An 18,775-nucleotide genomic window follows, 5' to 3' on the forward strand; every position below is an offset into this window, starting at 1 on the left:
CATACTTAGTTCATATCAACTGTCGGTACAACAGTCGATATGTATTTTTCAATTTTCTGAGCTAATTTACGTTGTTTCATACTTGGATATTAATTACTAAAGTGCTCCGACACCGGATGGAATACCGTCAGTTTCGACACTTTCTGATTGGGTACTAATAGAGGAAGCACTCGGAGCAGTCTGAGCATGTATCCCCTTTCCTTTCCCGAGACAAGAAAAAGCTCAAATAACGATATGAAAGATTCTTATTTAATGATACAAAATTTAACAATATTTTTACAAGTTTAAGCGTTATACCGCTTTAAGATTTTTTGATTGTATATCAATATTTTGGACGAGTCCTTTTCCAAGAATGTAAAAATCTTCTATCATTGCTGACACGTTTAAAATTAATTTATTATCACCGCTAATTTTTCGGCAACTTGTGTTCGCGACCTTGAAATCTTTTTCCTGCAGTGCACATGGTTTTAGCAAAACTCCTATAACAGTTCCGCCATAGGTGTCGTGAAAAAATAATGCAAAATCGCTGTATGCACTCTGTAAACGAAAACCATATAAAAAAACTGAAATATCTTTTAAAATTCGAAAATATTTTTAAAAATTTTAATGCTGAAAAGTGCAATTTACCCTCAGTTCTTTCAAATATTGAGTTACTGGATCAAAATCGACAATAGGTATCTTAGCCTTTGGGTGTTCATTGCTCCGGTTCAAAAAAACGTTTGGCATACCATCATCGATTTTTATAGCCTCAAATCTCCGAGCACATAAAGAAGTTTTTAATTTGATGCTACAGTCGTATTCGGACACAGGTGGTATGAAAATTGGTTTTAAACTCAAACCAGTTCCTTTGAAAATTTGCTTTTCAATTATATTTAATGATGCTTTTGCCAGATCGGTAATACGATTAAGGATCAAAGTACATGGTGCTTTTCTTGTCCAATTGCTTGCTTTATCATATTGCGACGAAATAAAGAGAAGCGGTAACGAGTCGCGATTTTCTCCAAATAAATTTTCAATCTCTAGTACTTCCTCTCCTTTAGGAACATAAAATAACATCAGATTGAAAACAATTTGTCATTTTACAATAGTACAACAATAATTACTTTAATAAAACTTACGGGTCATTTCGTTGTTAAAATTAACGATTATTGGGTCAGTGATCCAATACGCGCGGGCAAAGATTTCGAGGAATCGTATGAATGCCACTTGTGGTACTTGAGGCGGTCTGTACGGGTCCGTATTCAGGTACATCGAGGCGATGAGCAATTCAACCACAACACCCGGCATGTGAGAGTCGTCGATAAGTTGGGCCGACAGCCAACGTTTGACCAAGCAACAGGCAGGTCCGAAAGTTGGGTTTCGGCAATACAATCTACAAAAAAGTACAATGGATAAGTATCTTGATTAAAAAATCACATTATCAATAGTGAAACTGGAAAAAGATGAAAAAATTCAAAAAAATCTTACCCGTGCAGCGCACCAGTAATTTTAGGCAATTGGAAGAGATTTTTTTCTAACTCAATGGATTCCTCGTTGTCTCGGTACATCAGCAGCCCGGTGTCATCTATGACTTGTTTGACAAGACTAATTTCTTTTTGATTCGCTATTCTCAGCCGGAAAATTAATCCATTCTGTGGATATGAGAAAAAACCATGAAAAAATTTTCAATTTGTTCACAAACGAAATCATACAAATTTTTGTGGCAGATTTTTTTACAACGGAAAGATCGCTTAAGAACTATTTGGCCGTTTTTAAAGTCAAAATCAGCACTCTAATGCCATAATCTTAGATTAACGACAATCCTATAGTCACGATCCTTTTAGAAAAGGGAAAAAAGAGATGTTCAGTTTGTACCTTCATAATGTCAAGGTGATGCATGGATCCGTGAGCGTGTAACTTGTACCGTTTCCTCACGCAATCTGCGATTTGAATGTAAAAAGCAGCTTTTGTCATTCGTAGAGCTTCCAGATCATCCGGCCATTTGCCGCTCATCGAAAACTGCATCGTAGCCTCGATCGGGCTCAGGTACAATGGCACCTCCTGCATAGGCGAATCAACTGTGTTGGCAAACAGCAGGTGCGATTCGTCACTGATTATGGTCTTCTCATCGGGACGCCGTGTGAACGTCTGGGGTGGAAACACTTCGGTATAACGGAATACTGGACTGCAGCCCTGGACGTCGTGGATCGACAGAGGCAATTCGTCTCCCAACTGGCTCAGATCGTTTTTCAACGAATCAAAAGCCTTAATGGCTCGAAGAGCTACTTCCTCAGTGCCATAGGGAACTTTTGGTACTATTAGCTACAATATCAAATTATTTGCTATTTAAGCTGATTCATTGGTTCGGAAATCATTATTAAAGTTTGATGTACCTTTTTTGGTTTTAAAAGCTCGTCGACTTGATTGGCAATAACTAGAAAGTGCGATTTTTTAAAGAGCTTGAGTTTTTGCTCAAGTATATATTTTATTATTCGACACGGTATTGTACGTCTCTGAGCTAGTGTTGCATCCTCCTTGAGCCAAACTACGGTCTCACAAATCGTACTGTCCTTAAATCGACGGAGATCTGACTTGGATCCCCAATACTTTCTAAATTTTTCTGCCTTACAAAATAAAAAATAAGAATGAAAATCCTGATAACACGAAATAAATCAAATTAAAATGATTATTTATGAATTTACTTCTGGAAGATTCGCTTCTGGCCCTTTCTCAATAATATCAAAAGCACAATCTGGATTTAGTTGTATTCCAATGTACATTTTTTCAAGATCATCAGGAACTCTTTCATTTAAGTTCCATTCTTTCATGTTACGTGGAAACGCTGTGACCAAGGATATTCGTTTTTGCAGTCCTTTTTTCAAAAAGTTTGTCATAAATTTAACTGTCTGCAAATACTTATCAGAGTCGTAATTCAATTTATCAGCATTGTTGGATTTAGCATCCACGACGTTTTTTAAAGCTTTACCGTTGTATAACCTATGGACGTTTTAGAAAATTTCATAAATTCGTTGAAAATTATATTTACGACTGTATGAATCAATGAAATTATATTTACCAAAGAACATGATCAAACGATACGTAAAATGGCACTTTCCTCATGAAAAGTACCTGAAAATCACTCATTTTAGATTTGTCTAAGCATGCTATGGCCATTGATGCTTGATCCGAAACATACTCAGCAATACTTTCGGTAACATTTGCTGTTATATTACAAAATCCAGTAGAGTCAAGGAATACACAATCGTAATGCTTTTTATACAAAGCTATTTTTTCATTAGCTTTTTCATCTAGACACATACTTATTCCATTCCTATGCCACTCGCTTTTTGCTGTTCAATATTTCACAAGAAAAAAAAATCATTTTACGTTTATGTAATATTTAAACATGAACCAATGCAATACCAATAATAATTAATAACATACCTAGATTTGTCCATGTATGCCTAAGAATCTGATAACTACTCATGTATTTGTTTATCATCTTTTTGTGTAACAAATACAACACATACATGGTAATGACGTGGCCATTAAACGAATCAAAATTATTACAAAGTCCTCTTTGTTTTAACCATATTTTGAGTAATATAATGCCATCTCTGATGTTTGGATATTCTTCCATTTTACTAACATTATCAGTGTTAGATTTTATTGTTGTCAAATCATACATGACCCTGTGATTGTAAATTGGAGTGGGTGGTTTTTGATCTGAAATAATTAATTTTGTTTGTTGTAAATGTTATAAACTTTGGTTCAAAACTAAAATAAAACTTACCACTCGTTGTTTCATCATTATTGAAATACCAATTAGGTTTGATGTTATTTTTTTCCGGTGTGAATCTATTATGCTGAAAAGTAGTGTATTCTGCTACAAAGTGTACATAAACGATCATGTGTCTACTTAATTTGCCAGTTGGAACAATTTTCAAGATAGGATTTAAATTATGTCCAACAAAGCATTTATGTTCTGCCAATTCTTTTGGGATGTTATTTGCAACAATAGCTAAATATATGGCCTTTTTTCTCATATACTTATAGTTATTATTATCTGCTCTTTGAAATACTTTTTTAGGCATCTCAATCAATACATCTACCTGTGCATTAGGCCCTACAGTAGTATCTAGAGAATGTGAACCACCAATTACAATGTTAGATGGAGGTGAAAACCTGAAAGTTCCACAACACTCGTTAACTAATTGTTTCATTGGAATTCTTATACCACTCTCTTCTGAAAGCAAGTCATCTTCCAGCTAAAAGAATAATTTATTAGCAAATAACTAAAAACTTTTAAGTTACCAAAAATATAAGAATTACCTTAAACTCTTGGGTCACGTCAATTTTATTCACTTGGGCTTTAAAATTCTCGAACCATTTGCTGAACAAATTTTTTAATTTTTGCTTTACTTTAACTGCTTTGAGAACTTCATCAACTTGCAATCGAAACAAATTTGACTGAAATAGATTTTCAGTTTCAGTAAGTTGATTGAATTCCTCCCGAGTAGGTGGTTTGTATAAATGTTTTTCTAATTTTTCCTTCTTGTGTGGAACGTGTTCATCAACAATTTGATCAATGTATCGTCTTTTTTCTGCTTTTGAAACTTTGGGAATGTTACTTCCTTCAACAACCATATCATCTTCAACCATTTTACTAGTGAATAGTGTTGTAATGTAGCCAATTATAACGAAAAATACTTTTAAAAAAATCAAAATATATCCCGAAAGTTATCAGGTTTACATATAATTTATTGTTGTTTACAAAAAAAACCACAACTTTTATGACAAGTGATACACTAGATTAACCAACCGACTCATGTACTTTAGATACCAATTACTGAGGCACGTTTTACAAACAAGAGCACCAAACACGTGTAGATTACTTTGAGTTTGTTTTGTGAAGGTTATACTAAGCAAGTACTTAACTTAACCTTAGATGCAATTTCTGCTGCTGACTGCTCCGCAAAAGTTCTGCTTAGATTATATATGCATAGAGGTATAAGAAATTCTTATACCTCTATGTATATATGTATGGTAGTATATATATACCATTCCGTTGCTCTGTCGCTCTGTGTTATACCATACCAACGTTCTTGTGTTATAGGGTTTGTGGGTTACACCATTCCAACGTTCCTGTGTTATTGGGTTGTACCATTCCAACGTTCCTGTGTTATGGGGTTACCGGGTTGTTCCACTCTAACGTTCCTATGTTATTGGATTATACCAGTAGAAAAGCAAAGCATACTTTCTTTTCGTGACATTTTTCGACGTTCTGTTGTTTGATGTCTGACGTATTGATTAGGATCAGAAAAATTTACGGAAAAGACCTAGTACGTCCGATGTCGTCTGCTTTTTTACTGGTTAGATTGCGGAACACATAACGACATAACCAGTAAATCGAAGTGCCCCCACCCCTAACACCACGCACCGTTGTCACGTCCAAAGAAACGTAAGAAATATTGACTGCTAGTTCTTATGTATACGGTGCTGAAGCACACCTGCACACGTAGAAGGAGACATCTAACGTGGGTATATGTCTCTCTCGCACATTGCCAAAGGTGAGACAGATACCCACGTTCGATGTTGTGTCTCCTTCTACGTGTGCTTCAGCACCGCATACATAAGAACGAGCAGTCTATTCTTTCTTATATGCCTATGGTCACGTCGTAACCGGCTGGCGACGATTGCGGAATACACCCACATTGTATATTAATGTGTTGAACATCAGCGAGGTTGACGTTTTTCGATTTGGGTTAAGAAGGTTGAATTTAATTGTTTTATTCCACTAAACTATTTGTCGGAAGTATATGGATAGTGTAGCCGGAACTAAAAAACTGATTAAATTCTGCAAAAGTTTTTGAAAAAAATCACACAATGCTGAGTAAAACTAGATTATTGCGCAACGTCGGCACTCTGAGAGTAAGCGTTTTTTAAATAAAAATGAAACACTGATGAAGTACTTACTTTTGCAACTTTATCTCTATATTGTATTACAGAAATGTTTGGCTGCTAATGTGGAGCTTGCAAAGGCTGGCACATTTGTAACTCCTATTCAAATCAGAGAAAAAGCCAGCACACCACTCAATACAATTATCATGTTTACTCCGCAGCAAGAGGTAAACATGAAATTTAAATATTATAATGCCTTGTGAGTCGTGGTTCTTAATGGATTTTTTTTATATCTTAGGCATGGGTTGTGGAAAGGATGGGTAAATTCCACAGGATCCTAGAACCTGGACTTAATGTACTTCTTCCAGTTGTTGATTCAGTTAAATATGTACAGAGTCTCAAAGAAATTGCCATAGATGTCCCAAAACAAAGTGCCATTACTTCCGGTAATCACTAGATTATTGCTTTAAATTTTATAAAATTTTATGTACGGATTTTTTTCTACACATGCATTACCTAATTATGTATAAGGTGACTGTTACTAGTACCCCAAAATTTCGACAATGTATTTTATTTATTGTACTGTTCGATGGGGTCACAGTAATTGTGTCTTGAGTCCTCAACAAGATTATTTTCTTTAGACAACGTCACTTTAAACATCGATGGAGTATTGTACTTGAAAATCAACAACCCTTACCTTGCATCTTATGGAGTTGAAGATCCTGAATTCGCCATTGTTCAGTTGGCACAAACAACCATGAGGTCCGAGCTGGGAAAAATATCTTTGGATAAAGTTTTTAGGGAAAGAGAAGGACTTAATGTTAGTATTGTCGAGAGTATTAATAAAGCTAGTGAAGCTTGGGGAATATCTTGTCTTCGTTACGAAATTCGTAAGTTAAAAATTTGATGTATTTAAATTTGATTTACCAATGTCGTCCATACTTTATTGTATGTAATTATGTCGTAATAGGTGATATCAGGTTACCTGAAAGGGTGCACGAGGCTATGCAAATGCAAGTAGAAGCTGAAAGAAAAAAAAGAGCTGCTATTCTTGAATCCGAAGGTATAAGAGCAGCGGACATTAATATTGCAGAGGGTAAAAGGCAAGCAAGAATTCTTGCTTCAGGTGAGCACAACTTGCCAGTTGGATACATTTAAAAAAAAAAAATTCTTTTTTGCCATGTAAATATTAAAATTTTTTTTCTAGAGGCTGAGAAGCAAGAACAAATCAACAAAGCTAGTGGTGAAGCAGAAGCTTTACTGGCAGTAGCAACAGCTAGAGCGGGTGGATTGAAAATTATTGCGTCGTCCTTAGAAGGCAAACATGGACAAGATGCTGCAGGCCTTTCTGTCGCTCAACAGTATATACAAGCATTTGATAAATTAGCTAGAACAAATAACACTGTAATCATTCCTAGTAATGTTGGAGATATTAGCAGTTTTGTCGCCCAGGTAATTTAATTATTAGAACCCAAAAATATTAATTTCAATTTACAGAAGTAAATAAAAATCTGTTTCTGCAGGCAATGTCTATTTATAAGCATGTTTCTGATGGTCAAGTAGTTCATCAACAAAGAAGCATTCCTAAGCAACAAACACAATATGAAATAGAAGCTTCAGATGACAGTTATGAATATTTTAGTGATAAGGAGGAAGCTGACAGTTACAAAAGGAAAGAAAGAAATAAGCCAACTCCGAAATCTGTGTAGACAGTTTTTTTTTTAATTTACTCTGTAATGTAATTAAAATTAACTTTTTTTTATATAAAAACGATGCAAATTAATTTGTTAACAATGTTTTCCTAAACAAATGCAAAAAATAAAGTATCTATTTTTACTTTGAGTCAATGTTTATTCGAATTTTTTTGAGTTAATATATACAATTAAAATGTGTAAATATAATATTTTCTTGAGACGAAGACTTTTATTTTTTCTTTTTAGCATGGACATTTACTGAAGGAACTGGTACAGAGTAGGTCTCCTGAGATATACGATTAACGTAGTACAATGCTACTACAGAAAACAAAAAACAAGTTGTTGTTGCCACTCTATGTATCAGACCTGATGCCACCATTGAAATAATGATGGATATGAAAACTAAAACAAACACATACTAGTCAATGAAATAACCATTAATTATGGAAATTCTACTGTTTAAAGCAAACGATACTTTACCTTCTGGAAAAAATTTCAACTGAAACGACTTGCCAAACAAAATTGACTCCAAATTGCCGAGGGCAGTGAGAAGAAATAAGAATACCAATGATCCAATGTAACCTCCAAAAATAATGTGAAGTTGGGAGGATGTTAACCAATTTTTGTACATTTGCATTCCGGAAAACAAAAGTATTGTGAGTATAGATGACAGAAGGAAAGACACTTTATTAGTCACAGCTGCAAAAAATCGAACACATCATTAAAGCTTAATTTTAACAAGCCGGCAGATATCTTAGGTTATGACACGTATGTCAGTTGTGTGTAAACAACTGTGCTTACCCATATTTGTGCTTTATAAATTATTTGTAATAACAATTCAAATGATGAAATCCACGAAAGGTAATCTCCACGCAATTATCATGCAGCTCTAACGTTAATTCTTTAAATAGTTTTATATATTATGACATGTTTATTTGACTCGACTCTTACACTAACACTACACCATCTGTACGTGTACGCATACGCAAACATTGTATGATTGTGTATGTGTGTATGTAGATGACTCAATCCACAAAAAATGCAAAACTATATGGTGCATGAAGTAGGATTTACAAAATTCTTTGTTTATAATTTTATTTTTTCATTTTAAAGTATAATGCTAAACTTTGATGATGAGAAAAAATGTGGAAAATATAAGTAAAGTTAAAAGTAACAAAAACTCACATATTGTTCGATAAGTTTTTATTCGATATGTTATAATAATATTTACAATAATTTAATTCAGAATTCGTATTTTATTTTTCTTTGATATTGATGAGGTCACTTTTTAGTAGTTTGAACATTTTTTAATGATGATAATAACAATAACAACAACAATAATAATTAGAATAATAGTAATATCCAGCACATCACTGAAAACTTTGTGTTTATGAATAGAAAAGATTGTGCAACATTATCATTTTGGTCACTTACAAAGTTATACATTGTTTTTGCTTGAAAACAACGTTAGAAAAATTTTATTAAAAAATTTGTTCTTTATTTTAAATGTAATTAATGTATATTATATTAATATTGTAAACGATTGACCGACAAGTCAAATTCGATCGAAGAATACATCCATTAGAATCATAATCTAATAAATAATGTAACCCAATTTATCAATTGTGATCACACGTACATCGAGTAAATTAGATATTTTTGGTCCACGTCCATTTATAACAAAGTTTATGTTAAGATATCAGAAATTTGGCATGTTTATGTGTACATAATTTCTTTTCTTTTTTTTTTTTTCATGCAAATACAATTTTACTTTTAGTATTGGCTTTTCTTTGTCACTCATGTGCATCATCATATACACATTAACTAAGCAAATGTATTTGTGATGTACAATTGCATAAATCTATACGGAAAAATTTGTGACGTTATTAAATTTGTCATCAACTATAAACATACATATAATAATTAGTAGTAGTACAATTATTGACTAGAAATCTGATATAAGAAATGCAATTGTTTATTTTTGTTCTCAACAAGTTTTTTGTAGAATCATTTCAAACGGTGCTGCTACAATTTATTTGTTTATTTCTCATTATTAACATTTTTCACTGAGTGCTTTGCAAAAAGTCTTAGGCAAAGCTCTAATTAAAAATAAATACTTTTTTTTATTTATATAAGTACACTGTATACATTACATCGGTGCGCTTACTCTTGTGCTTGTATCATTATTACTATTATTATATTTGCACTCGCGAAAGTTTAATGAGCGCACGAATCTGCTGCTTTAATTGCACTACGTGTCAAGTACGCCCAGCGCGCTACCTCGCACTTGTTACGTCATCTTAAATAGTACGTTATAATTGCTACTCTTCTTGAAAATTTATCTACATATTGTTGTGTGTATAGTTTTTTTTTAATATGGTCGTGAATGACTGTCGTCTAATTCATTTTAAGAGAAAGAGAGAGAGAGAGAATACCAGAAATCTCGCTTAGAATGTAACCATCCACTCTGGATTGCTATTAGTAAAATATTTTCTACGACTGTATATATACTCTAACAAACTAGAATATTTCTTTCCTCTAGCTTCTATCGCTAATGTTTCTTTTGTACTTCTTATAAAGTATTCTATTTGTATAATATAATTTGATTTTTTGCTTTACTTCGACTACCGATTTATGTACAATGTATATCTTCCTTCAAGATGAGAGAGTCCTACTTTAAAATTGATCCTTTTTTTTTTATTTTGTTATTACAGTAAGAGTTTCGTTAAAAGCTAGTTTGAAAATTTGTTTGAAAGATATGGGTGTCTAATTTCATGCTGCATACTTGTCACGACTAAAACACCAGTGCAATCTTTAAAATAAAACATAATCATTGTTTCATTATTACGCAACTAAAACTATACATTCACTGCCGCAATAAAATGGTCGTTTGATTTACATCGTCATGTAAATGATATACTTATACACTGAATTATTAAAAAAAGCTGAGAATATGCGACGCGTGTGTAATTCTCGTGTGCTATACGTGCACGTTATGATCTGGATGGATATGAAGTAAAAATGTGTGCAGGACTTTTTTTGCCTTGAAATTCGCTCTTTTACATAGGCCTTTTCTCATCGATCCTTTGATGTTCGACAAAAGATAAAAAAGAAAAATAGTACCAACGATGCCAACATAATTTTAATTTTACCGCGAGCAACAGTGACAATATGGTTTTTGCACATATCCATTACGCAGCTACAAGTAATTATATCGATCGTAGCACATAAGTAATTTTTTTCTTCGAGCATTTTTTTTGTGTGCAAATAATACTGTTTTGTATTAAGACAAATAAGCGTGATAATGTTGGATGATTAGAGGTATTTAGAAAGACTTTTTTCACTGACGTTTATCTGTATAATGCACAATATTATGTGTGTACTATTTTAAAATACTTCATTACAAAATACTATGATTTTCTTCTCGTGTAATCTAAGTGCTACATTTTTTTTTTCCTTTTCCTCTTATTATGGTTCTCGTAAAATATTATTTATGAGTATCTACGTTTTTTGTACCCAGTCTGTAAGTGGTCAAGACTAATAATATCACTACACACATGAAGTTTTCGTACTTTTTTTTAAGGTTTATTTTAGTTATTTCTTGTATACTTAAGTCATTTATGGGAATTTGTGTACTTTGAAAATTTATCGATATAGTTTGATATAGTGAGCATTAAAATTCACTATACCTCGATTAAAGAAAAAAAAAAAAAAAACTCCTGCTCTATGAAGTTCGATACTTGATGGTAAAAATGTAACATTTTTATCGTAATTTACATAAGTGCTATAGCTAAAGTACACTACTCTATAGAATATATATTAATATGTCGGGGAAAAAAATTCTATGAAAGTTTTCTCCTTTATACTTTCTGCATCACTTGGCTAATGATGTTACGTTTACTTATAATATCTTTATTGCTATACGAACTGATATGAATTCATACGTAGCACCAAAGCCAAGTCACTTGGACCCTATGATTTTATCTTTTTTTTTTTTCCCAGTTAGTACCGTAAACTATAAAATTTGACGAAATATTCGTTTACCATAGTAATAGCAATTTATGTTGTGTCACGATTCAATAAGACTGTGCTCGAGTGTTGTTATATTTTTAGTTAGCACTTGAGTTTTTTATAACGTTGGTTCAAGGATTAATTTTTGTACGTGAACGTTAAACGTATGAAATGATCATAATATCAACAACCACAAAAATAATATCAATAGTGACGTATATATACAAGACTTATACACTCAATTTTAAGATGTTTTTTTTTTTTTGCGGCAGTTGAGTTATTTTTCGCTACTATCTATAGTTTCTTGTATATAATAATCTTAGTTTAATAATATTATGTACTTCAACTTGAACTATTTTTGTTAATCTACAAGGATAAAGTACATCCGTTGATTAAGAATTGACTGAATTTTTGATTGGCCGTCGCTTCGCGAGCATCGACTATTTTATTTATCAATGAGAGTATAACGTATGTTTAAACGTTTTTTCGTCAAGTATTCGTCGTACTACTTTTGCTAAACATTTAACCGATTGTCTTGTGAACTGCATTATTTATTCGTTTATTTATGTATTTAGTTTGATTATACTCGCGATCACCATAGTCAAGAAAGACCCGGTGTTGTGCGCTTTTTTTTTGCTGCTCTAGAATTTGAAAGACTGATAAATTGTCGAGAAAAATATAGGGTTGCCGCGCACTCACGTGCACAAAGTATATATATATATATGATTTTGTATTCGGTATTTTGGTTTTTTCGTTTTGATTGCTCTCAAAGGTTTCGGAGTTGCGCTTACCACAAGGCGATAGGTAGATCAAAGGTAATTCGGTTGTCCGGCACAGCAGAAAAACTTGAGGGTACCTCGCAAATACGAGGGGTGTCGGCTCGGCCGGTTCTCCCAGCGCAGATTTTTTCGCGTCCCATTGTTGCGGTTCAGCCGATTCGCCGCCTCTTGCAGCGCCACTGGCCGCTCTGTGAACATTTACATAAGCAATTGCTACCTTTTTTGGTCCCCTTGCACCCCCCTATACACCTAGAAGTAATTTTTTTTTTTTTTTTTTTTCATGTGAAAAACCACCCTCAAGTATACCTATCGACCTGGTATAACCCATATTTATTAGTATACGTTTAAACGTGTCACAAAAATTAAATTTTTTTTTTTTTTTTTTTTTTTTTTACAAAATATATTACAACAAAGGTACAGTGAGTTTGATGTGAAATCTATTATTTGTTTTTTTTCTCATTAATAGGCGTTTTAGATACAATCAAATGGCTGTAATAGACCGATTCTGGATAACACGGTGGTCGGGTGCTCGAAAAATAAAAAGTGTGAACCCGTGCCTAGGTATATGGAGTAGGAGTTAACTAACGTTTCACTAAAGAGTAAATGCTACAAGTGTGTGCCGGAGTTAATAATAATGGTCTCAAAGTCGGGCGCTGGATGAAGTTGATTAATGGCACACGAGCGCACAGCAAGCACATTTGAAATTCAAATTTTCCTTTAGCAATTAAAAATTCTACTTGCACACAAACTTTTCCTAACGGTAGTGAGTTACAATGTACGTATAATTGGATCGTTGCGCGTAATTTAAGATGGAAGTACTCATAATTGCGTCGATCGCTCGATACTTGCTCTCTAATCTACCCACTACCTGCGTGCCCGTTGTTTCATCATACTTTTGCTTCTGAAAATTTCCAACCTCCTTCCAACAAAATAATAATTAACGCTTTGAGCCAAACACACGCGAGTTTTTTTTTAATGGGTCAGCTTAATTAAAAAAAAAAAAAAAAAAAAAGGAAAAAAAAATCCACTGCTCGAGTTAAAATTGTTTATGAACCGCGCATTATGATTTCGCGATAAAAACCCCGAGCCGAGTCGCAACAAATAAACTCTCGAGATTAAAATGGGATGTAATCGTTGACGTTAGTCTTGGGTAAAAGTACATAAAAACCGTTAAATCCAAGCTAATGTATGACTCTCATTGATGTAATATAATGTCTCACGATAAAATATATATACCTGTGTCGGCTTCCGACTGGGGCATGAACTCTTGGAGCTCGGCTATGAGGGCGCCGATTTCCTCGGAGTCCTTTTGAATGCTGCACAGCTCTTCCTCGTTAAAATCGACTGTTATTTGCTTGCAGAGCAGGATCTTGGTGATGACGTTGCTGATGTTCGAGGGGCCCGATTTGCTCTCTGAAACCAACACCCGATGCCAAACGCACGCACGCAAACCCGCTTATAACAATAATAATGATGATAAAAACAAAAACAAAAAATAATAAAAAAAAAATGTGTACGCATGTATAGGCGAGCTGCGTATACGTTATTATATTTATAGGCGGGCGGTCGAAATTATCGATTTGCCGTATACACGCATGACGTGTGCCGTACACGTGTGTTTCATCAGAATTGGAAAAGCATTAAGTACGACTGTTGTGTCCTGTTGTCGACAGCGGAGAGTCTATGTGTTTTTCTTTCCACCCTCCCCCATATATATGTATATATATATATCACCACCTCAAAAATGTTCCGTGCCGTACAAGTTAGGAAAACGTATGTGCGTGGCGTATAGGTGTGTATGCATGCGTGGGTGTACGTCTTCATTATTAACGAGCATCGACAACCTCTACAGTACACCCGAATCAGAAACGAGGGCGGTTCGTCTCTCCCGCCCTTTCTCTCCCTCTTACTCTTAATTATTCATTTTGAACTGTGCTCTCGAAACGACGAATGGAGAGAGGTTTCGTATTGTTCGTTAGGTCTGATTTGCTGCATATCCACAGAGACCGACTGATTCGAACGTCACTCGTGACTTGTGTCTATTTTTGAATCATTTTTAAGGCAATGGTACTCTTAAACGTATTGTCGAGTTGGAAACATTTTTACGTCTTGCCAACAGGAAATATAGGAGATTTTTGGACGAAAATTAGTTTTTTTCACATCGATCGGATCGTTAATGACACAATTGTACTTGTTTTTTTTTTTTTTTTTTTTTTTTTGTTACATTTTTAGCCAACAGACCCCGAGTCAGAAACGTAAGAGCAGTTTTTCATTGACCCATTGGAAAATTGGAGCAATCATGCCTATCATCTCGAATTACTGTTTTTTTTTTTTTTTTTTTTTTTTTTTTTCGTTGAAAAATTGCATTACCATCGATGAGTTTCCTTCACTATTTTCTCAGTTGTGCGCTGGCCTCTACTTATGCGATTATCATTCTTTTTTTTTTTTCTCTAAACAGGGCTAAGTACCTGTACTTAATAAATGGAAATTCATGAGTTCACGTAAAATTTTCATTCAAAAGTATAATCAACGATCTACTGCTGATATAATGATGGCAAATTAAGCGCGTTGTCAGCGACTACGGGAATAAAAAGTTAACGTGCAGTCGTAAAAAATCCAAATGTAGTAAGTATCTTTTGCGTCACGTTGCAAAAAGGAATGAAGATACAAAGGATAATTACCAAAGTATTCAGTCATGTCCATAGGTACGACGCGCACGAGGTTTTTGCTCTTGTAGAGCTCCCGCAGGAACAGCTGGGCAACGAAGAAGAGCAGCACGAGGTTTGGACTATCGATAGGTATGCCCGACTCCATGGCACTGTCATCAAACCGTATCACATATTGTCATATATGTTAAGTATTGTTCTTATCAACATAATTATATTATGATACTTGTTATGCTTATAAGGAGTTAAATTTAAGGGATGAATGTTGGATAATGTATACGTATTAGGATGTTGATTTTACCTGCGCATCTGCGGGAGGACCATCTGCGAGGTGTTCTTGCAGGCCTCGACGCAGTTGCGGCGCAGCTTCCGGATCTTCTCGCGCAGTTCCGGGCAGTCGCGCGCCTGGCCAATGCTGATCAGCAGGTCGCGGAACTGGGCGATCTGGCTGTTTATCTCGTGGATGTGCTGTCAAGGGGAGCCAAGAAATCCTCGTCACACGCCCGACAAATCCAATAACAATTTTACCTGCCCCCTCCCCCTCCTCCTACCATCCCCCTATATAATATACGTTATATTCAGACCATGTACGCATCACAACCCTCGAATATGCTTTGCTCGATTCCCATTTCACTTTGCTCTATTATTATATTGTATATATATATATATATATACATGCCTATACTATATACAGGTGCACGAGTATCCTCCCCCTCTGAATGCCCCCCCAAGGCCATTTTATACCTCCTCGCTCCTGCAGCAGCGGTGCTCTCCCATCACCCGCAGATCGCGCCGATTTGCAGAGCTACTGCATTTACGAGCGTGCAGTGTGCGATGCTAACTGGAGCACGAACGGGCCAGCGGCAGTTTTTTCCTCCCTTTTTTTTTTTTTTTTTTTTTTCCCTTCTTTTTTATTTCATCCTCTCACGTATAGATACATTATACACACGCACAGTTGAAACTCAATTTTCCGTGCACGCACCCCCCCCCTTTTTTTCCCCCCTACGTACCGTCTAAAAAAGTAATTTTAGCTAAAAAGTAATAACGAATAAACATCGTTGGGTGGATTTGACACGAAAAAAAAAAAGAAAAAAGAAAACAAAAAATGGGTATACATACACGTAGGCCCCATTATACATTTATCTTGGTCGCGTAAACGCGCGATTTAGTACGCAGTTTAGAGCACTCGAGGGTAGATTGAAAAAGAAAAACAATGTAAGATAAAGTAGTGCATAACTATAGAGAAGCTGTGCAGAGGGATGGGGTTGGGGGAGAAGGAGGGTGTGACAAAAGAAGAGAGAGAAACTGTTGACCCTCAAAACAAAACAACCCCGAGTGCTCTTTGTGCACACACACATATGTATCCGTATAGTCGCGGTGTTGAAGGGTTGTACTTATGTATCTACGTATGCACCTGTAAGTACGCGAAACTACTTATAATAACGACGAGTGCTGCAGCGTCGAGCGCCTTGATTTGTGTACATATATTATTATTATTATTATTATTATTATTATTATTATTATTATTATTATTATTATTATTATACATGCACGCGTTATGTGTGCTTTTTTTGACGCGTCCATCAGCCGTGGGGGGCATCGTATCAGCTGCTGCACATGTTTATATACATATATATATATATACAAACTCGGGATTCGCGGGAATAGATAAATACCATACCCAGTGTTAAGCTACAGGTATATACTTAATGCATATATCTCTGCATGTGCACACAAGAGCGCGCGCTAACTCGCTCTGTGCACCCCCACGTTGTATATCGTGCAAGTATTATTCGAATCGCGCGCGGGAGAGGGACGATTTATATATGGTTGTTTTTGTTGTACGTAGCTTGTAAGTATAAGTACCCTATAAGTAAAAAGAGTAAAACGTTAAGTCATGGCTCACCGCGGCGATCGTCGACTCGTCTAAGCACACCCGGCCCGAGGCGGAGTCCGTCATCGTTCGCCGTCGGCGGAGGTGGTTGTGGTTGTGGTGGTAATGGTGTAAAAGTTGCTGCAACTGCTGTCGTTGGCTGCATCTTCTAATACCGGAGCTATGGCTCGCCGAGTCCTCGTCCTCCCCATCGTCCTCCTCCCGCGGTTGTTGGGCGCTCCTCCTCCTCCTCCAGCTCGGGTGCCTACCTCACTTCCTCGCCGGGGGACTACTCTCGGGACTCGGCTCGGACGCACCTCCCCCGCATTGGGCGGCCACCGTATCCCCGCAACTCCACCGGCCTCTCGACCCCACGGGCTCCTCCTGGCGCACCTCCAGCTCAACTGGCTGTGCAAGCTCCGACTGATTCTTACCCTGCTCTTCTTGCTGGCGCATATCTCCGTTCGCGAGGGCGGCGCGCGACCGACTACTGCCATACACACGACTCACTCTCTCTCACTCTACACCTATATATCACGAGCCCCCGACCGAAGCGCATGTCCAAGCGAAGCGCGCGTTCGTCGTCGACCCATATATCGACTGCCACCGTGAGCTTTCGTATATATACGTTAGGGGTTTAAGCGTATAGTTCTCGGGGAGCTTTCCGCTTATCAAAACTCGGGCGTACAGAGAGATACTCCCTGCTTCCAGCTGCCACTGCTTACTATTTGATGCGTGATGCACATGTTACCTCTCGACATATATTACATTACATTTCATATATATACATACAAGCACAACAACAAAAAATATAGGTACATACACGGGCTGGATATCGATTGTCCTGTGGGATGGAAAGCTCCATAGGTGCAGGGAGGAGACCTCTGCCGACTACACGACACTAACCCACATATATGTATATATATGGAACCGAAACTCCCGCCCTTATATGTGTATATATTATACATCATATGTACACGCGCACACTCTTCGTCCTTCTTTCCCCTTTCCTTTGCGCGAATGAAATTATACTCTTTCTTTCTCCTTCCCTTCCCTGCTCTCACGTGGCTGTACCTCTTTTGTGGGGAAGCTAAGCGCCTCTGATCCTCCTCCTCCTACGCGAGCTGTACTTACTCCTAATATTAAGATGATTTTCCAAGGCGAGGAGGGGGGTATTCCGTACTCGCTCCTTCCTCTTTTTTTTTTTTTTTTTTTTTTTTTTCGATAAGATCCGCTTGACGGCTGGGCGACTCCTAAAGCTCGTGACGTATTATTTTGTGGACGACTGTGTGTCACTGTAACGGGGGAAAAAAAAACCCCTTGGATATTTTACGTCAAACTGGAAACACGTACATAAAATTCGTGTTGGCCATGTGTACGGATGAAACAATACCCATACGAGAGAGAGAGAGCTCGCACGTGGCTATTCGTTGAGGAAGTTGTTTTTGTACTGTAAAACTTTTGAAAAGTTTTTTCCTCCGACCTTGCTTCTTCCTACAATCATCCCTCGCAAACTTGGCTGCGCCTCCCTTATCTCCCTCCCTTCCCTCTCGATCGTAAATACGCACAAATATACGATCGTGTTACACATATCTCATTTCGTAAGCTTGGCGACGGGGACATGGTTTTTTTTTTTTTTTCTTCTTTTTTTTTTACCAATCGACTCGCGGGTAAAACTGGCTTTGACGTAAACCTATATAATACGTATAGAGTCCGTGCATGTAAGTGCGTGCTCGGCGCGTCGATACGCGGTGATGATTAATACACGAGACCTCGCGAGGAATCGTTAAGAAACCCTCATTGCGGTTTCATGAGTTTTCGTGAAGCGCGAACGATTTTCGATAAAAGTTACACGGTTCGCGAGTTTCGTTA

The 18,775-nt window shown here is 36.4% G+C and overlaps 4 protein-coding genes across 4 annotated transcripts; 1 reads left to right on the top strand and 3 right to left on the bottom strand.

Moving 5' to 3' along the window:
• Positions 1-38: 38 nt before the first annotated feature.
• On the bottom strand, positions 39-4,927 carry Mat89Ba (nucleolar protein 6 Mat89Ba). The gene is made up of 11 exons (XM_014351080.2): positions 4,312-4,927; positions 3,773-4,247; positions 3,424-3,705; positions 3,056-3,329; positions 2,682-2,976; positions 2,373-2,603; positions 1,855-2,301; positions 1,468-1,631; positions 1,119-1,372; positions 628-1,034; positions 39-537 (listed from the first exon to the last, which is right to left on the bottom strand). Exons 1-11 carry the CDS (start codon positions 4,639-4,641, stop codon positions 292-294), a joined length of 3,405 nt encoding a protein of 1,134 aa, XP_014206566.2. The 5' UTR covers positions 4,642-4,927; the 3' UTR covers positions 39-291.
• A 736-nt stretch (positions 4,928-5,663) lies between these two features.
• Positions 5,664-7,722, top strand: Stoml2 (stomatin like 2). The gene is made up of 7 exons (XM_014351076.2): positions 5,664-5,910; positions 5,988-6,107; positions 6,179-6,326; positions 6,522-6,770; positions 6,851-7,006; positions 7,088-7,332; positions 7,404-7,722. Exons 1-7 carry the CDS (start codon positions 5,866-5,868, stop codon positions 7,587-7,589), a joined length of 1,149 nt encoding a protein of 382 aa, XP_014206562.2. The 5' UTR covers positions 5,664-5,865; the 3' UTR covers positions 7,590-7,722.
• On the bottom strand, positions 7,711-8,531 carry LOC106638057 (protein KRTCAP2 homolog). Its single transcript, XM_014351077.2, has 3 exons — positions 8,376-8,531; positions 8,055-8,273; positions 7,711-7,976 (listed from the first exon to the last, which is right to left on the bottom strand). The coding sequence occupies exons 1-3, from the start codon at positions 8,377-8,379 to the stop codon at positions 7,804-7,806; spliced, it is 396 nt and encodes a 131-aa protein (XP_014206563.2). The 5' UTR covers positions 8,380-8,531; the 3' UTR covers positions 7,711-7,803.
• Positions 8,532-9,924: 1,393 nt separating this feature from the next.
• Positions 9,925-17,366, bottom strand: dcma (syntaxin-like domain-containing protein decima). Its single transcript, XM_014351081.2, has 5 exons — positions 16,937-17,366; positions 15,332-15,498; positions 15,046-15,182; positions 13,601-13,777; positions 9,925-12,552 (listed from the first exon to the last, which is right to left on the bottom strand). The coding sequence occupies exons 1-5, from the start codon at positions 16,988-16,990 to the stop codon at positions 12,395-12,397; spliced, it is 693 nt and encodes a 230-aa protein (XP_014206567.1). The 5' UTR covers positions 16,991-17,366; the 3' UTR covers positions 9,925-12,394.
• Between the last annotated feature and the right edge of the window lie 1,409 nt (positions 17,367-18,775).

This window comes from Copidosoma floridanum, unplaced genomic scaffold, assembly GCF_036245765.1.
Source record: "Copidosoma floridanum isolate Cflo_tuat_1 unplaced genomic scaffold, Cflo_Japanese_pri ptg000009l, whole genome shotgun sequence".
NCBI lineage: Eukaryota > Metazoa > Arthropoda > Insecta > Hymenoptera > Encyrtidae > Copidosoma > Copidosoma floridanum.